The 21,442-nt window shown below is 35.0% G+C and overlaps 2 protein-coding genes across 3 annotated transcripts; one reads left to right on the top strand and one right to left on the bottom strand.

The window, feature by feature from the left end:
- Positions 1–1,544: 1,544 nt before the first annotated feature.
- LOC142225358 (hydroxysteroid dehydrogenase-like protein 1) lies at positions 1,545–18,176 on the bottom strand. 2 transcript variants are annotated; one of them, XM_075295128.1, is made up of 5 exons: positions 18,012–18,176; positions 2,911–3,033; positions 2,735–2,845; positions 1,815–2,266; positions 1,545–1,741 (listed from the first exon to the last, which is right to left on the bottom strand). In XM_075295128.1, the coding sequence occupies exons 1-5, from the start codon at positions 18,157–18,159 to the stop codon at positions 1,643–1,645; spliced, it is 933 nt and encodes a 310-aa protein (XP_075151243.1). In that variant the 5' UTR covers positions 18,160–18,176; the 3' UTR covers positions 1,545–1,642. The 2 variants fall into 2 exon arrangements, with proteins under 2 accessions (XP_075151243.1, XP_075151242.1); XM_075295127.1 differs by lacking the exon at positions 18,012–18,176 and adding an exon at positions 3,314–3,493.
- Positions 5,617–14,057, top strand: LOC142225357 (uncharacterized). The gene is made up of 2 exons (XM_075295126.1): positions 5,617–5,734; positions 13,045–14,057. The coding sequence occupies exon 2, from the start codon at positions 13,051–13,053 to the stop codon at positions 13,984–13,986; it is 936 nt and encodes a 311-aa protein (XP_075151241.1). The 5' UTR covers positions 5,617–5,734; positions 13,045–13,050; the 3' UTR covers positions 13,987–14,057.
- Positions 18,177–21,442: the final 3,266 nt, after the last annotated feature.

Raw genomic sequence — 21,442 nt, 5'->3', positions numbered from 1 at the left:
AAAAAGTACTGAAAATGTTCTTTTTGGATTTGACGCAGAAGCGATGCATTTAACATGGGCTTGTCATAGGACGGAAGTCCACCATTTCAACAGCCGCATCACTTCTTTAGGTGTGATCCGAATTGAATGTTTTGGATGTAAATTAAAAAATTCTGTGATATTTTGTCAAATAAATAATTTTTATAATTTTTATGGATTCTAACGATTGTCGGAAGCGTTTGACCTCAAATATTTTCAAAAACTCACAATTTCTTCAGATTGGATTTAGCATTTTTTCGACAAAATTTAAATGATTTGTACCATTTTATGAATTCTTATTCTGTTTTTAACCTATTTGAAACAAAAAAGATAAATTTACCCATTAAAAGTATGAAAAAAAACAAGTTATAAAAAATTGAATTAAAAGAACTTCCTCGGTATTTAAAATAAAGAACATCATTGGGAGTGCATCTTCTGGAAGTGCTTTTAAAGTTGTGCCTTTGGAAGAACTTCTCCATTTTATTGCTGGGTGGTTATTTCGATAATTTTCTGTCATAAATTTAAAACATATTGAATATTTCAAATTTTTTGGTATAAAATAATTTTATTTTGAATTTTTATATTTTGTTTTTCACAAATATCATAAGAAATGCAAATCGATGATCATTGCTATTTTGTTCACAGTTAGCATTGTAACATTTGTTATATCATTAAAGAAGTAAAGAAGAGAAACTCATCTGATAGACAAGAGAGGGGATTTATAGATCAGAAAGGATTAGCAATTATGAAAAGTGGAAGGAATTTGATAGAGTACATAGCATTGTAATATATAATTGAAAATGAGAATTTTTCAAAGCTCTGTTGAACAAATTTCATGTACTTTTAACGATTGATTTACAGATGTTTTTTTATAACTTAAATTAGGGATGACAAATAAGTTTGTTACAAAAATTACAAGGTATTGTAAAGATTAACAAGACAATGCTATTTTTTTTATCGAAACTGTATAGTGAATGTAATTCAGAGTGTGTTGTAACATAGATAAGACAAATAAGAAAAGCTCAAAGATCTGTTGAAGCAATTTCATATATTCTCAACGATGAATTTCAATTATGAAAGCAATTCTATCAAGATAGATTTGCAGTTTGAAAAGTGTAATAAATATAGAAAAATACCAAAATTTCCAATTTCAATTCTTTCCTCCCAAACGAAATGGTAAACAAATATTGTTTACCATTTGCTCTCGTTGTAAGAAAGTTTATTTGAAAGAAAAGTATAGACTTGTTGTGATAAACGTTGACTTTTTTACAGGATGTGAAAACAATTTAATAAGAAAAAAAAGAAAAGAAAAACAAAACATATAAACAAAATGGACCGTAATTTTGGAATAAAAGGCATATTTTCATAAAAATTTTATTAAAAAGAAGTTTTATTTATGAAATTTTATTAAATTCAAAATATTGTAACAACTGAGCAATGTTTGCGATATCCGTTTTCCAAACGTTTTGCGTGTAAGTAACAGAAAACAACCCTGTATTTATAAACTGTCAATAAATTGTCTTGATTTTTTTTGTTTTTAATTATATTTTATTCACAAAAAAATTATAATATCGAACAAATACAAAACTTTTTTCGATCTTAATTGACTATTAAGTCAATATTTCTATTTGCTTTTACGTTGACGTTTCGGCACAAGCCCTCTAAATACGATTACTATTAGCTTACTTCTCATATGCCATGGTATTATAGTGAAAATGGAATTCTGCCAATAAATAAAATATGATATTAACAAAATATACAATTCAAAAGTATTTTAGAAGTAAAGATCAGCTTACCAATATACCATGCCAAATGTATCCAGTTGTATATGAGGATTTACCCAGTGTATTAACCGCCCATTCAGCATAATCATTAGCTTGTGGGGCAAATAGACCACCCTTCATTAGGGCCCGTGAATAACTGTTGATCTTAGTTGCTACAAATCCTGGAGATAGCAATTGAACTGTGATGCCAGATTGTTCTACTTCATGTTGAAGGGCCACAGTAAAACTGCGTAGATACGCTTTAGAAGCACTGTATACAGAGCCATAGGGGCATGCTAGTAATTCCAGTCCCGATGATACATTAACAATACATCCCTTTGTTCCTTCGCGATGCCAAATTCGTACGAAATGACGACATAACTGAGTGGCTGCCGCAATGTTTACATTAATCATATCCCATACATGTTCAGACGTGAAGGTACCAAGAGGTCCGGGTGGATTATGGCCAATACCGACATTGTTAACTGTAAGACATTTAAATATTTAGTACGAAAATGGTTCCCACAATGTTGGCATATTCGAAATCGCAAATCGAAGAATTTTTCTTATAATGCAAAAAGAAAAGTTTTGCGATTTGTGATTTGAGATTTGCGATTCCGAATAGGATGAGTCAATCTAGTACGTACAAATAATATCGAATAGTACACACAAAGAAGTAATATGATCACCTCAAACATGTTTCAAGAGCACTATGTTACTTTTTCACAGCGACAATGTAGCATGTTTGTCGCAAAAATATTCTTATATTCTCGTCAAACATAACATGCTTTCCGAAATCAGATACATAGTTTCCGAGAAAAGAATATGATTTCGACAAACATGCTACATGTTTTCCTTGAAAAAGTAACATTTTGCTCTTGGAACATGGTTGGGGTGATCATATTCCTTCTCTGCGTGTATGATTGAGCTCAATACGCTTTTTTATTACTTACTCAAAAGTTTAATAGGTTTCTGTTCCAAATCTTTATAGAGTTTATCGTATATGATTTTGCCATGGGAGAAATCTGCCTGTATAGTTAAAACCTCTACACCATAGTCGTTTTCTATTGAATATGAAGAAACATTAAATTGTCGCAAGAGAAAATAATAGAATTCTATATTTAATTACCAATTTCTTTGGCTACAGTTTTTAGTTTCTCTTCATTGCGAGCAATTAAAACAATATTGAAACCTTTGCGTGCCAATTGGCGGGCATAGGCTTTTCCAATTCCATCTGTTGATCCCGTTATAGCTGTTATGAAAACACAAAGATTATTTTATTTAATTGCAAGAAAGCGATATTTTTGATGAGTTATGTAAACTACAGGATGAGAAGTCATAAAATTAGAGTTAACCTCTTGAAATCCATTCTAACCTAAGAAAATATGGGTAAGTACAGCTATAACAAATGTATTAAATAACGTAAATTACTATTTTATATAAATTAATACCAATTTCATATTGCACACATATACTCATCTATTTAATATGAACATAATAAAAAACATAGGAAAACTAATTTTCCAACATACCTGCCCATGTACCATACTGCTCTGTTAATGGTATTGGATCTTTAAACCATTTGTGATATATCAACTGAATTGGGGATTTCAATCTTTCATAAAGATAATTCAGAAATGTTAGCACACCCAAAAAAATAAAGAAATTGGAAAACCACATTTTGTCAAAGCCCCTATCACAACATTATTTTATTAATTTTAAAACACAACTGGACTTTTGTAGATTTGCATAGCATTGAAAAAGTGAAGAGTTTGGAATTTTTCGTTTTGGGTATTGTGTGTTTGCGTCGAATTTGGAACATATGTTGTCGATGATTAGATTACAAACTGAACCTTCTGTCAATGTACAAAAATAATAATTATTTTCGTTTTTTGGTTATACAGTATCAAGGTATATGAATTATAATTGCTTTGAATGAAAATGAAATTTATTTATTTAATGTATAGCAAACATTGCTTACAGACTAGCAATTCTAAAAATAATTTAAATCTTGGTATTAAAACTATTTAGGCAAATACGTTTGCTATTGATCTCAGTAGACTAACAATGATGAATAAATTTGAATTAAAAATTACATATAGCCTATTCACATTGCACTTCCAAAAGACTAGTTGAACTAGATTTTAACTGTCATTTGTCTTATAAAAAATAGATTTCAAATCTCGAGAATGTGGATTTTGAGTGTAATGTGTAGAGCCTATTAGATTCATTACAATCCACCGAAAAAAGAGATTCCAAAAGGGGTTTGGTGATCTCCAATGAATTTTACATGGGCCTTCCATAGAGCAGAAGTAGACCGTTTTCGGATCGTTTGCATTGCTTTAGAACTAATGTTTTTTTATACCCTCCACCATAGGATGGGGGGTATATAAACTTTTTCATTCCGTTTGTGACACATCGAAATATTACTCTAAGACCCCATAGAGTGTATATATTCTGGGTCATGGTGAAATTCTGAGTCGATCTGAGCATGTCCGTCCATCCGTCCGTCTGTTGAAATCACGCTAACTTCCGAACGAAACAAGCTATCGACTTGAAACTAGGCACAAGTAGTTGGTTTTGATATAGGTCGGATGGTATTGCCAATGGGCCATATCGGTCCACTTTTACGTATAGCCCCCATATAAACGGGCCCCCAAATTTGGCTTGCGGGGACTCTAAGAGAAGCAAATTTCATCCGATCCGGCTGAAATTTGGTACATGGTGTTAGTATATGGTCTCTAACAACCATGCAAAAATTGGACCATATCGGTCAATAATTATATATAGCCCCCATACAAACCGATCCCCCGATTTGGCTTGTGGAGCCTCTAAGAGAAGCAAATTTCATCTAATCCGGCTGAAATTTGGTACATGGTGTTAGTATATGGTCTCTAATGACCACGCAAAAATTAGTCCACATCGGTCCATAATTATATATAGCCCCCATATAAACCGATCACCAGATTTAACCTCCGTAGCCTCTTGGAAGACCAAAATTCATCTGATTCAGTTGAAATTTGGTACGTGGTGTTAATATATGGCCTCAAACACCCATGCAAAAATTAGTCGAAATCGGTCCATAATTATATATAGCCCCATATAAACCGATCCCCAGATTAGACCTCCGGAGCCACTTGGAAGAGCAAAATTCAACCGATTCGGTTTAAATTTGGAACGTGATGTTAGTATATGGTATCCAACAGCCATGCAGGAATTGGTTCATATCAGTCCATTATTATATATAGCCTCCATATAAACCGATCCCCAGATTTCAACTCCGGTGCCTTTTGGAGCAGCAAAATTCATCCGATTTGGTTGAAATTTGTGTACGTGGTGGTAGTATATGATATTTAACAACCATGCCAAAAGTGGTCCATATCAGGCCATAATCATATATAGCCCCCATATAAACCGATCCCGAGATTTGGTTTTGCAGCCACTTGGAGGAGCAAATTTCATTCGAGTCAGTTGAAATTTGGTACATTGTGCTAGTATATGGCCGTTAACAACCATGCCTAACTAGGTCCATATCGGTCTATAGTTATATATAGCCCTCAGATACATCGATCCGCAATCACACAAAAATTGGTCCATATCAAGTTCATAATTGTTGTTCACGTTAAAAGTGAACGTGATACCCTAAAAAATATTTAAATTGAAATCCCTACAATAATAAGAAAAAATCCCATAGAATTGTTTTGTTATCGATTGGATACGTACATATGCCATTACACTAAATGTCATGAGTTTTCGCCGTAAATCACATCAGAATTACGATTTCCGCTTAGGTTTAGAAACTCTCTGTGTATTTCCATTAATACCTTTCTACTGTCTGAGACGCAAACATTAGTGGTCCTATTCGAACCTGATCCCTGCAAATACGTGGAAGGAGATAGACTAATTGGTTCCTATTCAACTAGTTCCAACTCATCATCCCGAGAAAATAACAGGTTGGTGTTGCATTGTTTTCTATGTTCTAGTTATTCGTAGTTGAAGTGTTTGAAAGTGAGCATCATTTAAAATTAAGTCGCATGTGTGGTTATACAAATCTTAAAATCACGTGAGAAATTTACATATTTGGAAAATTGAAATAATAAACTGGGAAACCATTAAAATATTTATAATACCAGAAGGAAATGATAATCCCATAAATACTATAGGAGTGTTTCTGTGGAGACTGTATGATTTACGATCGAGAGATATAATATATACCCGTTTGCAGACGCTTGTTATAATATTTTTAAAATAGCCTTCTAAAGCTACGTCCTAAATATTGTAGGTGAGTTGGTGCTATTTTCCCAAAGTGGTGATTAATAAAAGAGATCCCAATGGTTTATACTGAAAGGCCCTTATGCGGTGCGCCTTCAGTTTGATGAACACATGCATATTAATGCGCAGCAGTCAATGTGAAAAATTCCTAACATTGTGCTCTGTGGCTCTTTCTTTTACAGCTTATGCATGTTTTTGTTTTTCATTTTACAGCATTACTTGTTATACATCGAGTATCACATATTTACATTTAATATACAAAATAACATTTCATATCCCATTCTCATTCGTCCCATTAACTATCCCCCAGTCCCCCATTCTTTTGTATTTCCATCGTTTGCTGGATTATTTTCGATTACTCACTAACGACATCATTCTGTTTTCACTCATTCCCCAATTATAAATATCACTCAAGAGTAGCGCTCGGGATTCCAAAGTTTACTCTCTTTCTTGTTTTGCTTCGATTCATCTGAGACGGAAGATTATAAGGGATTTGTACCATAGGGGTACGTTCCAACAATTGAATGTTAAGATTAATTTGGTTGACCGATGCTTTTGAGACTTTCGTATTGTGTGATATTTTTTTTATATTGGTGTTGAATTAATCACTTGCCGTACACGGGGAGAAGAGGTCCGTAGATAAACTGATGCCAAATTTAAAAATTATTAGATTTTAGTGTAAGTCCAATATTTTTTGGTTTTCCACAAGTCCAATATAATTTTTATTTTCCCGCATAATTCTCAAATTTTTTATGAACTGAACGTGTATTTAAAATTCACTGAACATCCAGCGAAGTTTATTATAAACTAAGGAAAAAATTCCATACGATTTCTAAAAAATATGAGGAGTGAACTACTGCACGATTAAATGATTTTGATCTTGTGTCAACGATTTTTTCCTTTACTTTAAATTATTTTTTTTTATTTCATGACAACGTGTCAATTTTTTCCTTGTTTTAACGGCGCATTGTGAAAGGCTTAAAGAGTGGAATACGACCTATTTTAATTTTCGTATGAGGCAGCTCATTTTTTTTCTCCATAGAACAGTTTATCTTTGTGTTTTCTGTGCTGTAAGTCCTAATAGTACCTATTCATCGTTTCACTTGGTGGCTCACGCCAATGAGACCAGTTCTACGTACATTTTGGGTACAAATTTGAACATACGTCCCAGTTGAATGAAGGTACCTTCACTATAGTCCAATCTCACGTCCATGACAGAAGCTCTCCTCTGTGATACACAAACACACATATATTTTATTTCTGTTCAGCAATTCCTTATTCTTCTGCTCTCGATTGGATGTTGGTTTTACATATATTTTTGTGTGCGTCACCTAGATTCTTTTCAACGGATTTCTCAGTATCATATGCGTATCTCTGAGCTACGTTTATGCTTACACTTCTGAGCATAACTATAGGGTCACTTTACTAAATACGTACATATATTATAACGACACACGATAATAATATTATTGGGGGACATTACAAGAAGTCTCAATTGTGGACGTTGTGAATATTTTCTAATTTGTCCATATATATAATATTTTTTTTTGCATACCTAATACTGCATTTTGAATAGGGTGCTCTTAATGAGTGTCCCGATTTCTCAGTGGAGCTGAGTTCTTGAACTGTCAACTTTTCCTTATTATAATTTCGTTGACCCTTTACTGTCTCGGACGAAAATGTCATTGGAGAGGTACATACGGTTTTCGGATAGGCTTGTCGAATTCGAGGCTAGCCTCAGTGACAAGAAGAACCCCTTGACTTCTCGCTATGTTATCGAGACATATAAGGAGGAAGTCAAAGATATTTGGGCGGATATAAGATCCGCATATGATCAATGTCTTCAGGATTTGGGGCAAGAGGAAGATGAGAACGATGGGGACAAAAAGGATGAAGATGAAGCATCCGAAATAGAAACAGTCAAATCCAAGTTTAAGAGTGCATTTGCCACTTACTGTCGATGCTCTGAAAGATTAGGTTCACTGCTTAATGATATGTCCTTATCCAATTACTCGACTGTGCCCAATAAGGCTCAAGGTTTCACGCTGCCTCCATGCGAGATTCCGACTTTTCATGGGGATTACGCCTCCTGGCCTACCTTCCGGGACATGTTTAGGGCGGTCTGCATAGATAATCCGAGACTCAGCGCCGTCGAAAAGCTCTTCCATCTTAATCAGAGAACGAAAGGTGAGCCAAATGACATCGTTCGAAGACTTCCCTTAACGGATCAAAATTTTGCAGTGGCGTGGAGAAATCTTTGTTCTCGATACGAGAATAAACGTGTCCTAGTCAATGCTCAATTAAAGATCCTTTTTGGCCTTTCTCCCATACAGGCTGAATCGGGGGCATCGCTCAAACGCTTACAAAGGGATATCAATGCTTGCATTTCTATGTTGAAACTCTATGATATCGATGTTGATAGTTGGGGCCCTATTTTTGTTCACATATGCTCTGCTCGTCTACCAGATGTTACGCTCACATTGTGGGAACAAACGTTGGAAGACAAAACCGTTATTCCAGAATGGTCTTCCTTGGATTCTTTCCTCACGAATAGACATAGGACATTGGAGTCCGTGTCAGAAATCCGCACGAAAGGCCCCAGCACTTCTAACCCTAATTCTGGTGATAAAACGAATACCAAACTCAGGAATGTTAAGGCCTTTCAACATCAAGTTAATGCACCCAAATGTCGATTATGTCCCACTGAAGAACATTTCCTTCGCAAATGTCCGAAATTTTTGGCGATGAGCGTTAACCAAAGATTCTCCGAGGTCAAACGATCCAATCTTTGCCTCAACTGTTTTTCCAAAGTGCACACTTCGAAGAATTGTACTAGCAAGAACTGTTGCTTAAAATGTCACAAACGGCACAACACATTGCTTCATAGGGAACAATTGCCGGTGACTGCCGAAACTAATTTGAATACCACTTCCACTGCCGATTCCTCTCTACGCCAATTTCCGTCTACTTCGTCCAATTTACAGTCCACGGGCATGGGAGGTGGTGTAATCCAAACTTGTTTTGCAAGTCATTCGAGAGGCGTCCTTTTGGGGACTGCTCTCGTCAAAATCAATCATAGTGGTTTAGAATACGTCGCGAGGGCATTGGTCGATTCCGGCTCCCAAGGTACCTTTATCTCGGAGCGATTATTCAATACTCTCAGATTACCCTTTCAGCGAACGAGTGCAACCATTTCGGGTTTAAATGATTCTGTCTCAGCTGCCGTTCATAAAGAATGCAGCTTCAGGCTAAGCTCTATGGTGAGGGACGACTTTGAGATTTCTACTTCCGCGTTAGTTGTGCCGCATCTATCGGGAAGTCTTCCATCTGTTACATTTGACCCTAATGCCCTTCTAAATATGCCACGAATTACTTTGGCTGATCCTCGTTTCTACGAAAGTTCAAGAATCGACCTTCTCATTGGAGGTGATTTACTTCCGGTCATAATGCTGTCCGGGGTTAGACAGCAAATATGTGGATCTTTACTTGCGCAAGAAACAGTCTTTGGGTGGATCTTAACTGGTCCAATCCCTTTTGAGTCCAAGACGTCAATACCTAAAGTCGTGTCCTACTACTGTGAAATCTCATTGGATAAAGAGATTTCACGATTTTGGGAGGTGGAAGATCTTCCACAGAAGACGTTCTTCTCCCAAGCTGATAAAATTTGTGAGAATTTATACGCTTCTACGACTACGAGAAATAAGGATGGTCGATATGTTGTATCTCTTCCTTTCAAGGAGGAATTTTTGCAGGATATGAATTTAGGCCAATCTAGGAATATAGCCATGGCGCAATTCATTCGGAACGAAGCTCGTCTCTTGAGGGACCCGAGTTTTAAATCCGAATATGACGATGTCCTTGAGGAATATAGACTTTTACACCATATGTCCGAAGTACCTTGTCCAAATGGGTTGAACAACCCAGTTCATTACTATCTACCCCATCATGCCGTTGTGCGACCTGAAAGCACGACGACTAAAGTTAGGGTTGTTTTTAATGCTTCTTCACCCTCCTCCGATGGTAGAAGCCTCAACGACATTTTATACACAGGTCCTGTACTCCAAAAGGATCTTGTAGTTCTGATACTTAGGTGGCGATTTTTTCGATACGTCTTCAATGGAGACATAACGAAAATGTATCGCCAGATACTGGTAAAACCCGAGCACAGAACATTTCAAAGAATCCTACATCGTCGTGATCCTAAAGGGAAAATTATTGATTACCAGCTCGATACGGTGACATTTGGGGTCAATTGCGCACCATATCTGGCTATACGGACCATCATGCAATTGGCTGATGATGTCCAAAGTTGCTATCCATTAGCGTCAGATATACTCAGAAACTCCATGTATGTAGATGACGCTTTAGCCGGTGGCCATTCTATTGCAACTGCGGTTGAATGCAGGAATCAACTCATTGAGGCATTACAATCTGCTGGATTTTCAATGAAAAAGTGGACGTCAAATTCCAAAAGAATCCTTTCTGATCTTCCGAAAGATCAGCTTTTGAATGAAGATTTTTTGGAATTTGATGATCGCAGCACCGCTAAGACGCTTGGGGTTCGTTGGAATGCCTCGTCCGATTTATTCTACTTTTCAGTCTCTTCTATCTCCGACGACGGTCTTTATACGAAGAGAAGGGTTCTTTCTCATATAGCCAAATTGTTCGATCCAGCGGGATGGCTTGCGCCCACAATTGTTATTGCCAAGATTATTATGCAGTCCATTTGGGCTGAAGGTACGAAATGGGACGAAAATATATCACCTCAGTCCCTATGTAATTGGAGAAAATTCCTAGAGGCATATTCATCTATTAATTCTATAGCAGTGCCGAGGTGGTTAGACTACTCTCCAGGCTGCGAAGTCCAATTCCACGGATTTAGTGATGCCTCCGAGAAGGCTTATGCAGCAGCCCTTTATGTTAGAATAAAAGGGAAGACATCTACTTCCGTCCATCTGATTTGCTGCAAGACTAAAGTGGCCCCTTTAAAAACCCTTTCAATACCTAGACTTGAGCTCTGCGGTGCAACTTTACTTACTGAAATGATCGACCATATCATTCCACAATTACGGATTCATGATTACACAATTTTTTGTTGGACAGATTCCACTATTGTGCTATCGTGGTTGGCCAAACCTCCTTGTTTCTGGTCCACATTTGTAGCGAACCGAGTTTCTAAGATTACGCAGGTTGTTAATCCGTCAAATTGGTTCCACGTGAGGTCCGAAAATAATCCCGCGGACTTGGCTAGCCGTGGAGTGTATCCGAATGACCTTCACAATAATCAGTTGTGGTGGCATGGACCACCATGGCTTGCCAATCCTGAATACACCTGGCCTAGACTCGACGATATGACTCATGAGTCTATTGACCTCGAAAGGAAGTATATAAAGGTTCATTTCTCCTATTATTCAGATTTTGAGGACGTCCTAGATCGATTTTCCTCCTTCCCAAAATCAGTTCGAGTAGTTGCGTACATGTATCGGTTCTTTTATAATACTCATCCAAAGTATCGATCGAATTTCACTAAACAATCCAGCAATATATCCTCGGCTGAAATTTTACAGGTGCAAAAGAATATCCTAATAATGACGCAGAAGGCTTACTTTCCGAATGAATATTTAGCACTTTCCGCAAAGAAGGGGATATCATCTTCCAGTCCCATTCTAAGTCTGAATCCATTTATTGATGAAGAAGGGATTATGAGAGTTTGCGGGAGGCTCACATCATCCCCGGCGCTCTCCTACAACGAGAGACATCCGTCTATCCTTCCGTATAATTGCCAGCTATCTCGTCTGCTTGTTAGGTTTACGCATGAAATATCTATTCACGGCGGAAATCAACTTGTCCATAGGCTACTTCGTTTACAATTTTGGATTATAAAAGTTAAGAATTTGATAAAGACGACGATAAATAAATGCAAGGCTTGTATTCTGTATAAGCAAAGATGCCAGAGACAAATGATGTCAGCCTTACCTCCAGAGAGGTCCGAACTTTCTAGACCTTTTACTCATACCGGTTTAGACTTCACTGGACCTTTTGACCTTAAGAATTTTTCTGGGCGCGGGTGTCGTGTTACGAAAGGTTACGTGTGCGTATTCATCTGCTTCGCAACGAAGGCTATTCACCTTGAGGCTACCACAGATCTATCCACTAACACTTTTCTGGCAGCTTTCAGCCGATTTGTGTCAAGACGAGGTTGTCCACTCCACCTCCACTCTGACAATGGCACCAACTTTGTTGGTGCTTCCAAAATCCTTGCAAGGGAATTCCTCCTCGCGTCCCAACAGGCCATTGAAACGAACTATGGTGTTCATAATATTACATGGCACTTTATCCCGCCTGGAGCTCCACACATGGGAGGGCTCTGGGAAGCTGGGGTAAAGAGTTTTAAATCGCACTTCCGAAAGGTTGCAGGGAATACAAAACATACCTTTGAGGAATTTCAAACTTTGCTTTCAAAGATTGAGTCATGTTTAAATTCCCGTCCGTTGTGTCCCATATCCCAAGATCCATCGGATCTGTCGGCATTAACTCCGGGCCATTTCCTTATAGGTACTCCAATATTGGCCCCTATCGATCCAAAAATTGAGGATTCACCCATACATCTTGTAAATCGGTGGCAAAAATTAAAAATTATCCATCAACATTTCTGTATTCGGTGGAAAGACGAATACTTGAAAGAATTGCATAAACGCCACAAATGGAAAAGCCCTACTGAGAGCATAAAGGAAGGCACAATGGTCGTTGTAAAGGACGAAAATTTACCTCCTAATTGTTGGCGAATGGGACGAGTTTCTAAAGTTCATCCAGGTTCTGATGGTCGAGTACGCGTGGTTGATGTCACCACAGCAAAGGGACCTATAACTAGGCCGATTACAAAATTGGTTGTACTTCCTACTGAATCCCTATCCTAAATCCTATGTTGTACGAACAAATAGAATTTCCTCTTATTAATATTAAATTTAATGAAAAGTACAATCCCTCTTAGATTAACATGCGTGACAACACCGCAAAGGACCAACATAAAAATCGGCAAGCCAAATATGTCTGCAGGCTATGTAGACAAACCCATCCACTCCGGAAATGTAAGCGGTTTCTAGAACTGAATTCGGTAAAACGCCAGCAACTAGTGAGGAAGTACGGCTATTGTCGCAACTGTCTTGCCCACTCACACTCACAGGGCACATGTTTCACCACCACCGGTTGTAAATACTGCCAACTGCAACATCATAGTCTGCTTCATGTTCATCGCAGAATCCAAGAATCGGGTGCAGAATCCAATAGGCCAAAATCCTCACAAAGGGGAAAAAGCAGAATCCGCAAATCCCACTCACAAAGTCCAAATCCAAGTCCAAAGCCACAGCCCAGTTCAAAGCCAGCTCCTAATTCCTACAAGTCCAGAATGCATCCGTCGGATATAAAAAAAGCCTCTTCCAGCGCTACTTTATCGTCCATTCTGAGGCAGAACACTATCCTACTCCTCCCGACTGTAGTTGTCAAAATCGAAGGTAGCAAAGGAATGTGTAAAGTCCGGGGTCTTTTAGATTCAAGCTCAAGGCATAACTACATATCATCAAAAACGGTCAATAATCTACGCCTCGCTACATTCACTTTAAATGGGGAATCTATATGCCTAACCACATTGATCTCGGTGCATGATACAGAAATAAAAATTAATGCTACACTATGCGTGAAAAATAAAATCACACTGCAAACTCCAAGCTCATCACTGTCATCATCTATCCAACGTAAGTTTTCTAATATCTTACTAGCCGATGAAAAATTCTTCGAATCTGCAAATGTTGACCTGATTTTGGGTACAGATATATATTCTAGAATAATAAAAGAAGGTATCTTGAGTTACTCCGGTTTACCTACAGCCCAAAATACCTTATATGGGTGGGTAATCTACGGTAACTGTTCCATCTGAGCACACCTTAACATGCACTTTAATACTTACCCCTCACTATAAACACTCATAACTAGGACATAAATTACAGAGTAAACCACCTTGTTACAATTTATATCTATATATATATATATATATCCATCTAAAGATAATATAGTACAATTAAGGCTGAATTTCTTTTCTTGAATTATCTATTACCTAAATTTCCTTACTTTAAATATGTTAAGAAAATGAATTAAATTTTATCAGAAAACGAATTTTGATGTGAAAAAAAAAACACTAAAACTCTTTGCAGGGTCACTGCAAGGGGGGCGGAAAATGTTCACGTTAAAAGTGAACGTGATACCCTAAAAAATATTTAAATTGAAATCCCTACAATAATAAGAAAAAATCCCATAGAATTGTTTTGTTATCGATTGGATACGTACATATGCCATTACACTAAATGTCATGAGTTTTCGCCGTAAATCACATCAGAATTACGATTTCCGCTTAGGTTTAGAAACTCTCTGTGTATTTCCATTAATACCTTTCTACTGTCTGAGACGCAAACAATTGTATATAGCCCCCATATAGGCGACCCCCATATTTCAATTCTGGCTCTCTACCACGTATGGACTAACTCACAATTTAGAAAACGATGTTAAGAAGTTTTACGATACCACAACCCAAGTAATTCGATTGTGGATGACAGTCTTTCGTAGAAGTTGCTACTTAATCCATGGTGGAAGGTACATAAGATTCGGCCTCGCCGAACTTACAGCCGTATATACTTGTTTACTTTTTATTTTTATCATTTCTTTTTATACCCTTCACCACTACTGTGGTACAGGGTATAATAAGTTTGTGCATTTGTATGTGACACCAAGAAGGAGTAATCATAGACCAACCTTTTAGTATACGGATCGGCTTAGAATTAAATTCTGAGTCGATTTAGCGATGTCCGTCTGTCTGTCTGTCCGTCTGTCTGTCTGTTGATGTATTTTTGTGTGCAAAGTACAGCTCGCAGTTTTAGTCCGATTGTCCTAAAATTTGGTATAGGGTCCTGTTTCGGCTCAAAGACAATCCCTATTGATTTTGGAAAAAATCGGTTCAGATTTAGATATAGCTGCCATATATATTTTTCACCGATCTGGTCATAATTGGCGTGTATATCAACCGATCTTCCTCAAATTCCGTATATCCGAATATTTTATGAGTCTCGAAAAACTTGCAAAATATCACCAAAATCGGTTCAGATTTAGATATAGCTCCCATATATAGCTTTCGCCCGATTTACACTCATTTGCCCACAGAGGCCAATTTTTTGCTCCGATTTAGTTGAAATATTGCATTGGGAGTACAATTAGCGTTGTAACTATGCGTGCCAAGTTTGGTTGAAATCGGTTCAGATTTAGATATAGCTCCCATATATATGTTTTTCTGATTTCGACAAAAATGGTCAAAATACCAACATTTTCCTTGTAAAATGCTTAGTCGAAAAGTTGTAAAAATGACTCTAATTTTCCTAAACTTCTAATACATATATATCGAGCGATAAATCATAAATAAACTTTTTCGAAGTTTCCTTAAAATTGCTTCAGATTTAAACGTTTCCCATATTTTTTTACTAACATTGTGTTCCACCCTAGTGCATTAGCCGACTTAAATTTTGAGTCTATAGATTTTGTAGAAGTCTATAAAATTCTGTCCATATTGAGTGATATTTAATTGTATGTATTTGGGACAAACCTTTATATATAGCCCCCAACACATTTGACGGATGTGATATGGTATCGAAAATTTAGATCTACAAAGTGGTGCAGGGTATAATATAGTCGGCCCCGCCCGACCTTAAACTTTCCTTACTGGTTTATATATACTTATTTATACTTTTAATATGTGAAAAAAATTCGCTCCAACTGGGGAGTTTAACCGGGGTATTATAACAGAATGCCTTAGCACAATCAGCCACAAACGCCATTGCATTCAGTTTTGCAATATACTATATATACAATTCTATGACCAAGGCATGTTCTTTATATTATGGATAAAAAATAAAGAACGCATGTTCAATTCGCACCAGCGGCGAATTTGTTTATCAATTTGTTTTTTAAAGATTGTTTTTTATATTATACATCGCTTTTATTTTATTGTTTTCGGTATACAGTTTTGATTCATACATTTTAAATTCATAAAATGATAATTCTCATTATTTGCAAACCTTCTCCAAAGAACTTCTATGGAAGTGAAAAAGACAAACTGCACCGTAATTAAACTAACGCTATATTTATATTATTTTTATTGCTAAAAAAATTATTTGTTTGTAAAGCAAGTTTGCGTACGATTCCCAAAACTACCATGTACGAGTACTACAAGTAATATAATAATAAGTGTTGTACGAGTACGAGTAATATATATGTTATTGTGAAATTTAAGATTATGAATGTGATTGGTGCCTTAAGAAATAATCGCGTTTACTCCACCAATACTATATTTGCAATCACTTCCCTCTTCGAATTGCACCGCCTAAAACTATGCATCGAAAAAAGATAATGAACAGTCCGCAGTTAAACGAACGCTAAATTTAACTTATTATGTTTAAAACACGATTTATATATTTTATTTTATAATTTTATTCGAAAATTTCCACAGCCCAATGAAATTTTCCTTATTTTAAGTATGTCTCAAACATTTTAAGAAATAAACGTGCACGCACAGAAAAAACATGTTTGGACATGGTTGCCGCATCCATTTAATGCTTATTTAGAGTATGTAATGGTCGCGAAAACCATGTATTTTGTCTTTGTAAAAATAATTTTCGAGCGGAGAAAAATATATGTTGGCAATAAGCATTTAAATGGTTCTCAAATGCCGCAAACATGTTCTATTATTTCAATGATAGAATTTGAGATCATTATATGGTCAGGAAAATCATGTACCTGACCATTCAATTTTTTTTACTTTTTTGCAGAGAAAAAAGTATTTTTATAGTTTACGTATAGACATGTCTACAACCATTACATGGCAATAAAGACCATGTACATTGTTTTCGTGACCATTTAATTTTTTATTTTTTTTTTTTTGCAGCGACAAGAATTTTATAAAAACATTGAGCAGGTACACACGATTTTCATTTTGCGCGTCAATCGTGTGTTGATTGTTTCTTGGAATGGACGGAGAATACGGATTTACTGTGTATTGTGTTTATTTATTCAGAAGTGGCACGTGGTTTTATTTGAACACAAAAAAGGAAAGTGTAATTGAAAAATGTACCTGTTTTTTGTTCTGCATTTTGCTATATGGATCATTTATTTTTATTTGCAGTTACATGATGCCTGCGTTTGTACATTTGATGGGCACGATGTAAATATGGAATAATTACTTATTGTTGAAATTGAAATAAAATAGAGTGTGTAAAAATATATGATGTTTGCTTGAACGGCATTATAAATACAAATAAACAATGAATTAGTTTATAAATAAATAAAAACAAATAAATAAAGTAAATTTTGTGTTTTCTTTTCTCAAGTGGTGTCCTTTTTTCGACGATGAAAAAAGTTTTTTCATAAAGATCAAAACATTTTAGGTTGTGACCATGTTCTTTTAACTGGAAGAAAAACATTTTGAATGAATACCAAAACATTTTAAATCGTGACCATTGTCTTTTAATGGAAACAAAATTCTTTTTATCAATATAATAACATTTTAGATGAGGACAATTGTATTTTTCTTAGAACCATGTTCACTGAGCCAACATGGTTGCAGGTTAAAATGTTACATGGTCGCCGCAAAAATAGCTGCTATCATATTATTTTGCTCTTCGAATATGATTGTGACAATCATGTTTCTTCTCTGCGTGTGGGTATACAGCTCAACGCATAGATTTAATATAAATAGAATATTTTGAGATTCGTACGAATCTCAAAATGTACAATACACTTTAGTTCAATTTTGGAACGAAGTAGTTCATTCTTTCTATAAAACAAATTACTTTTTTTTCTGTGTATACTACTCTATTTAATATTATCGTAAGAATATACGATGAACACTTTTCCAAAACCTACCTGCCCATGGACCATATTGTTCCATTAATGACGTTTGAAATTCAAACCATTTGTAATATATCAACTGAATTGGGGATTTCAATCTTTCATAAAGATAATTCAGGAATGTTAGTAATCCCAAGAAAACAAAGAAATTGGAAAACCACATTTTGGCAAAGCCGCTATCAGAACATTAATTTGTTAATTTTAAAACACAACTAGACACCCATGGATTTACCTAGCATTGAAAGAGTGAAATGTTTTTAATTGTTATGTGTATTGTGTGTTTGCGTTGCATTTAAAATATATGGGCGATAATTAGCATTACCAACGTAACCTTCTGTCAATGTACAAAAAATAATATTTATTTTCGTTTTTTGATTATACAGTATCAAGGTATAGGAATTACAATTTCTTTGGATAAAAATTAAATTCATTTTATGATAATTAGACATATATTCTAGATTGTCCGAAAGTGCCGACGATATCAATTAATTTCTCAATCAAGTATATTTTTATACCCACCACCATATGGTCAATGGTCATGGGGGTATAATAAGTTTGTAACACATCGAAATATCGATTTCCGACTATATAAAATATATATATATTCTTGACCCCATATAAACCGACCCCCCATTTGGGGTCTTGGGTTTCTAGAAACCTTATTTTCTATTCGATTTGCCTAAAATTCGAACCATAAAGAGGTGTGTCGAAAATGGGGTGTATCGGTCCATGTTTTGGTATAGCCCCCATATAGACCGATCTCCTGATTTTACTTATTGGGCTTCTAGAAACCGTATTTTCAATCCGATTTCGGTATCGGTGCATATTTTTGGCATAGCACCCATATAGACTGATTTAACTCCTAGAAGGCGCACTGATCATAAAAGTTGCTTGAAACTGAAAGTAAAATTTCCAAATCTATAGATTTTAAATTTCAAATCAGGGCATTATTTAATCATTCCTATATTATCATTCTATACATTATCAAGTAACCCGCTATATATTATCAAGTAGCACGCTACGACGAAGAGTTTTCAAAGGTAACTGTTATATTTGATTCATGGTGGTGGGTATTTAAGATTCGGCCTTGCAGAACTTGCTTACTTACTTAATCAATATTGTGATTGCTACTACCACTTTTGTGATTGGAGCAATTTCAATTAGAAATTTAATTGGATTACCAAATGGTGAGGAAGTAGTATTGTATTTCGTGCGTGATTACAAGTTTTCTTTTCATGAGTGTGAGTGTGCGTGAGACCTACCTAACAATATCGTGCGTGAGTAAGATATTTCCGTCGTGAGTGTGCGTGAGTAAAATATTCTCTTTTCTTATAAAATATTTTTTATAAGAGCAAATAAACCCGAATTTTTGATAATCTATTCAAATGTTATTTCTGTGTTATTTGGTGTTGAAGAAATTTTTCAGTGCCAAAAGAATACTGCTTGTCTAAAAATTCAATCTTCGAAAAAAAACTAACTAAGCACTAACTATTGTTTTTGCAGTCTTTTTTCTATGGATGTAATAATGTCAAAATTTATCAAAAATGGCAAATTATGAAAAATTTTTGTGAAATTCATAAATTGTTTGGATGTGTTCAAAAATGTGCGATATACAATTATTCCATTTATTCTTATAAAGTCTCTGAGCTTTTGGCCAACCTAAAATGTATTGTGAAAAAAAAATGAACTCAAAAACATTGGAAACGGAAGCAGGACGTGCTGCTGTGAATTGAACTTTAAATAATTCTTTCATATACATTCATTTGTAAACAAAGGATATATTCAAAAGATAAAAGAATGTGTGGAAGTATAAATAATACATTAAGGAGGTTAAGGATATTATGGCCAAATTAAGAAAACTTTTATCGAAAATTAAATCTTGCAATATGCTCGTACAGAGGAAATTTCAAACACAAGAAATATTATTTTGAAACAAAAACACTGTTTAAGTGAGTTCATTTTATATCATTCGATTATTTGAATATACTCGTAGGTGAGGCCATCTAATACACATTATTGCAAATATTTTAGTGCCAAAAATACATTTTTTTCAAGCTCAAGCAAATATGTATGAGTTAAGTTATATGTACACCTATACATCCACTCTCTGAAATATGGAATATTAAGCTGAATTTGTAAAATCTGGCAAATAAATGTTCGCTAATGGCATTCCACTCCAACAAATCAAACCTAAAGTTTTTTATCATATGAAACCGCAGTAATTTCTAAGAGTATGTCTATAGTACTCAGCTTAGCTAAGGCCATTAATTAATTAGCTGGAGTCTTCCAACAATTTTAAGGAAATTAGGGATGTTTATATATGAATCGGTTTTATCTTTTGGGATTATCAAATATTCATAGTCTTAGTTAATTTAAATAATTATTTCCTTAAACTTAAGCTTTAACGAAAGGACACATATTTAAGCAATGTGTATTCTAAATGAAATTAAATTTTCTTTTATTTGTGATGCGATGTTCTGTCCTAAAATTAAGAATACCTAATCTTTCATATTAGGTCTATATTTCAAGTTGCTTCAAAGTCTATTTAAAGATTATGTATACACCAAGAAAAAAGTGCCTTCGGAACTAAAGAAAAAAATGTTCATCAATTTAGTTTAGCCAATTTATTTCCATTAAGTTAAATTTTTGTTTAAAATAATAAAATTTACGTGGAATAGTTCATTAACTAGAATAAGGCATGGAATTTTACTAATACTGTTTTCTTCGCTGGGTATAAGAATTTACTACTGAACAAGAAAATTTTATTCACTGATAACAAAGCATTCGTAAAAATAAACAAAATATGAACTAAAACCAAGTTTCCGAAAATTTAGTAAAATTTCTTACAAAATGATAATTCTGGCTTCCTTTATTATAGAAAGCTTATCATACATACGAATAATCAATTCAATTCAATTCAATTCAATCCTTTCAAAACATAAGGAAACATACTTGTTAGAATATAGGAAATTTTCCTATATCTCTTTTGTCTATCTGTAATCGATACCTGTCATCGATATGTTTGCGCGTTGGTTATTTTTTAGTTGGACTCGCGTTGTTATGGTATACGGAGGGACTGTTAAAAAATAATATAGTAAAATAATATAATAAATAACAAATAAAATATATATAATATTTGTTGTTTTAAATTAGTTATAAAAAATTATGTTCGTGATGGTGTATAAAGAAAGAAAAAAGAATAACAACTTCATTCGTCTTCATTTTGGAATCTTCAATTAACAGGTAACATTCAGTGACGCTAACCTTTTGTGAAAAAAATTGGTTAATGATTTTTTTTATTTGTACACCCAGAAAAAAGTGCCTTCGAAACTAAAGGAAAAATTTTTAATCAATATAGTTTATCCATTTTATTTCCATTAAGGTAAATTTTTGTGAGAAATAATAAAATTTACTCGTTTCAGTAAAAAAATCCTATACTGTAAGCA

This window comes from Haematobia irritans, chromosome 2 (assembly GCF_050003625.1).
Source record: "Haematobia irritans isolate KBUSLIRL chromosome 2, ASM5000362v1, whole genome shotgun sequence".
In the NCBI taxonomy this organism is placed as follows: domain Eukaryota; kingdom Metazoa; phylum Arthropoda; class Insecta; order Diptera; family Muscidae; genus Haematobia; species Haematobia irritans.
This window is presented reverse-complemented; position numbering and strand designations above follow the sequence as displayed.

Excerpts from the sequence above, each read along its gene's own strand:
- LOC142225357 (XM_075295126.1), top strand. The coding sequence starts at position 13,051 with ATGCGTGACAACACCGCAAAGGACCAACATAAAAATCGGCAAGCCAAA.
- LOC142225358 (XM_075295128.1), bottom strand. The coding sequence starts at position 18,159 with ATGTGGTTTTCCAATTTCTTTGTTTTCTTGGGATTACTAACATTCCTG. Across the intron at positions 2,267-2,734 it reads GAAACCTATTAAACTTTTGA|TTAACAATGTCGGTATTGGC; the intron begins GTAAGTAATAAA and ends AATGTCTTACAG. Across the intron at positions 1,742-1,814 it reads ACATTTGGCATGGTATATTG|AATTCCATTTTCACTATAAT; the intron begins GTAAGCTGATCT and ends ATTTATTGGCAG.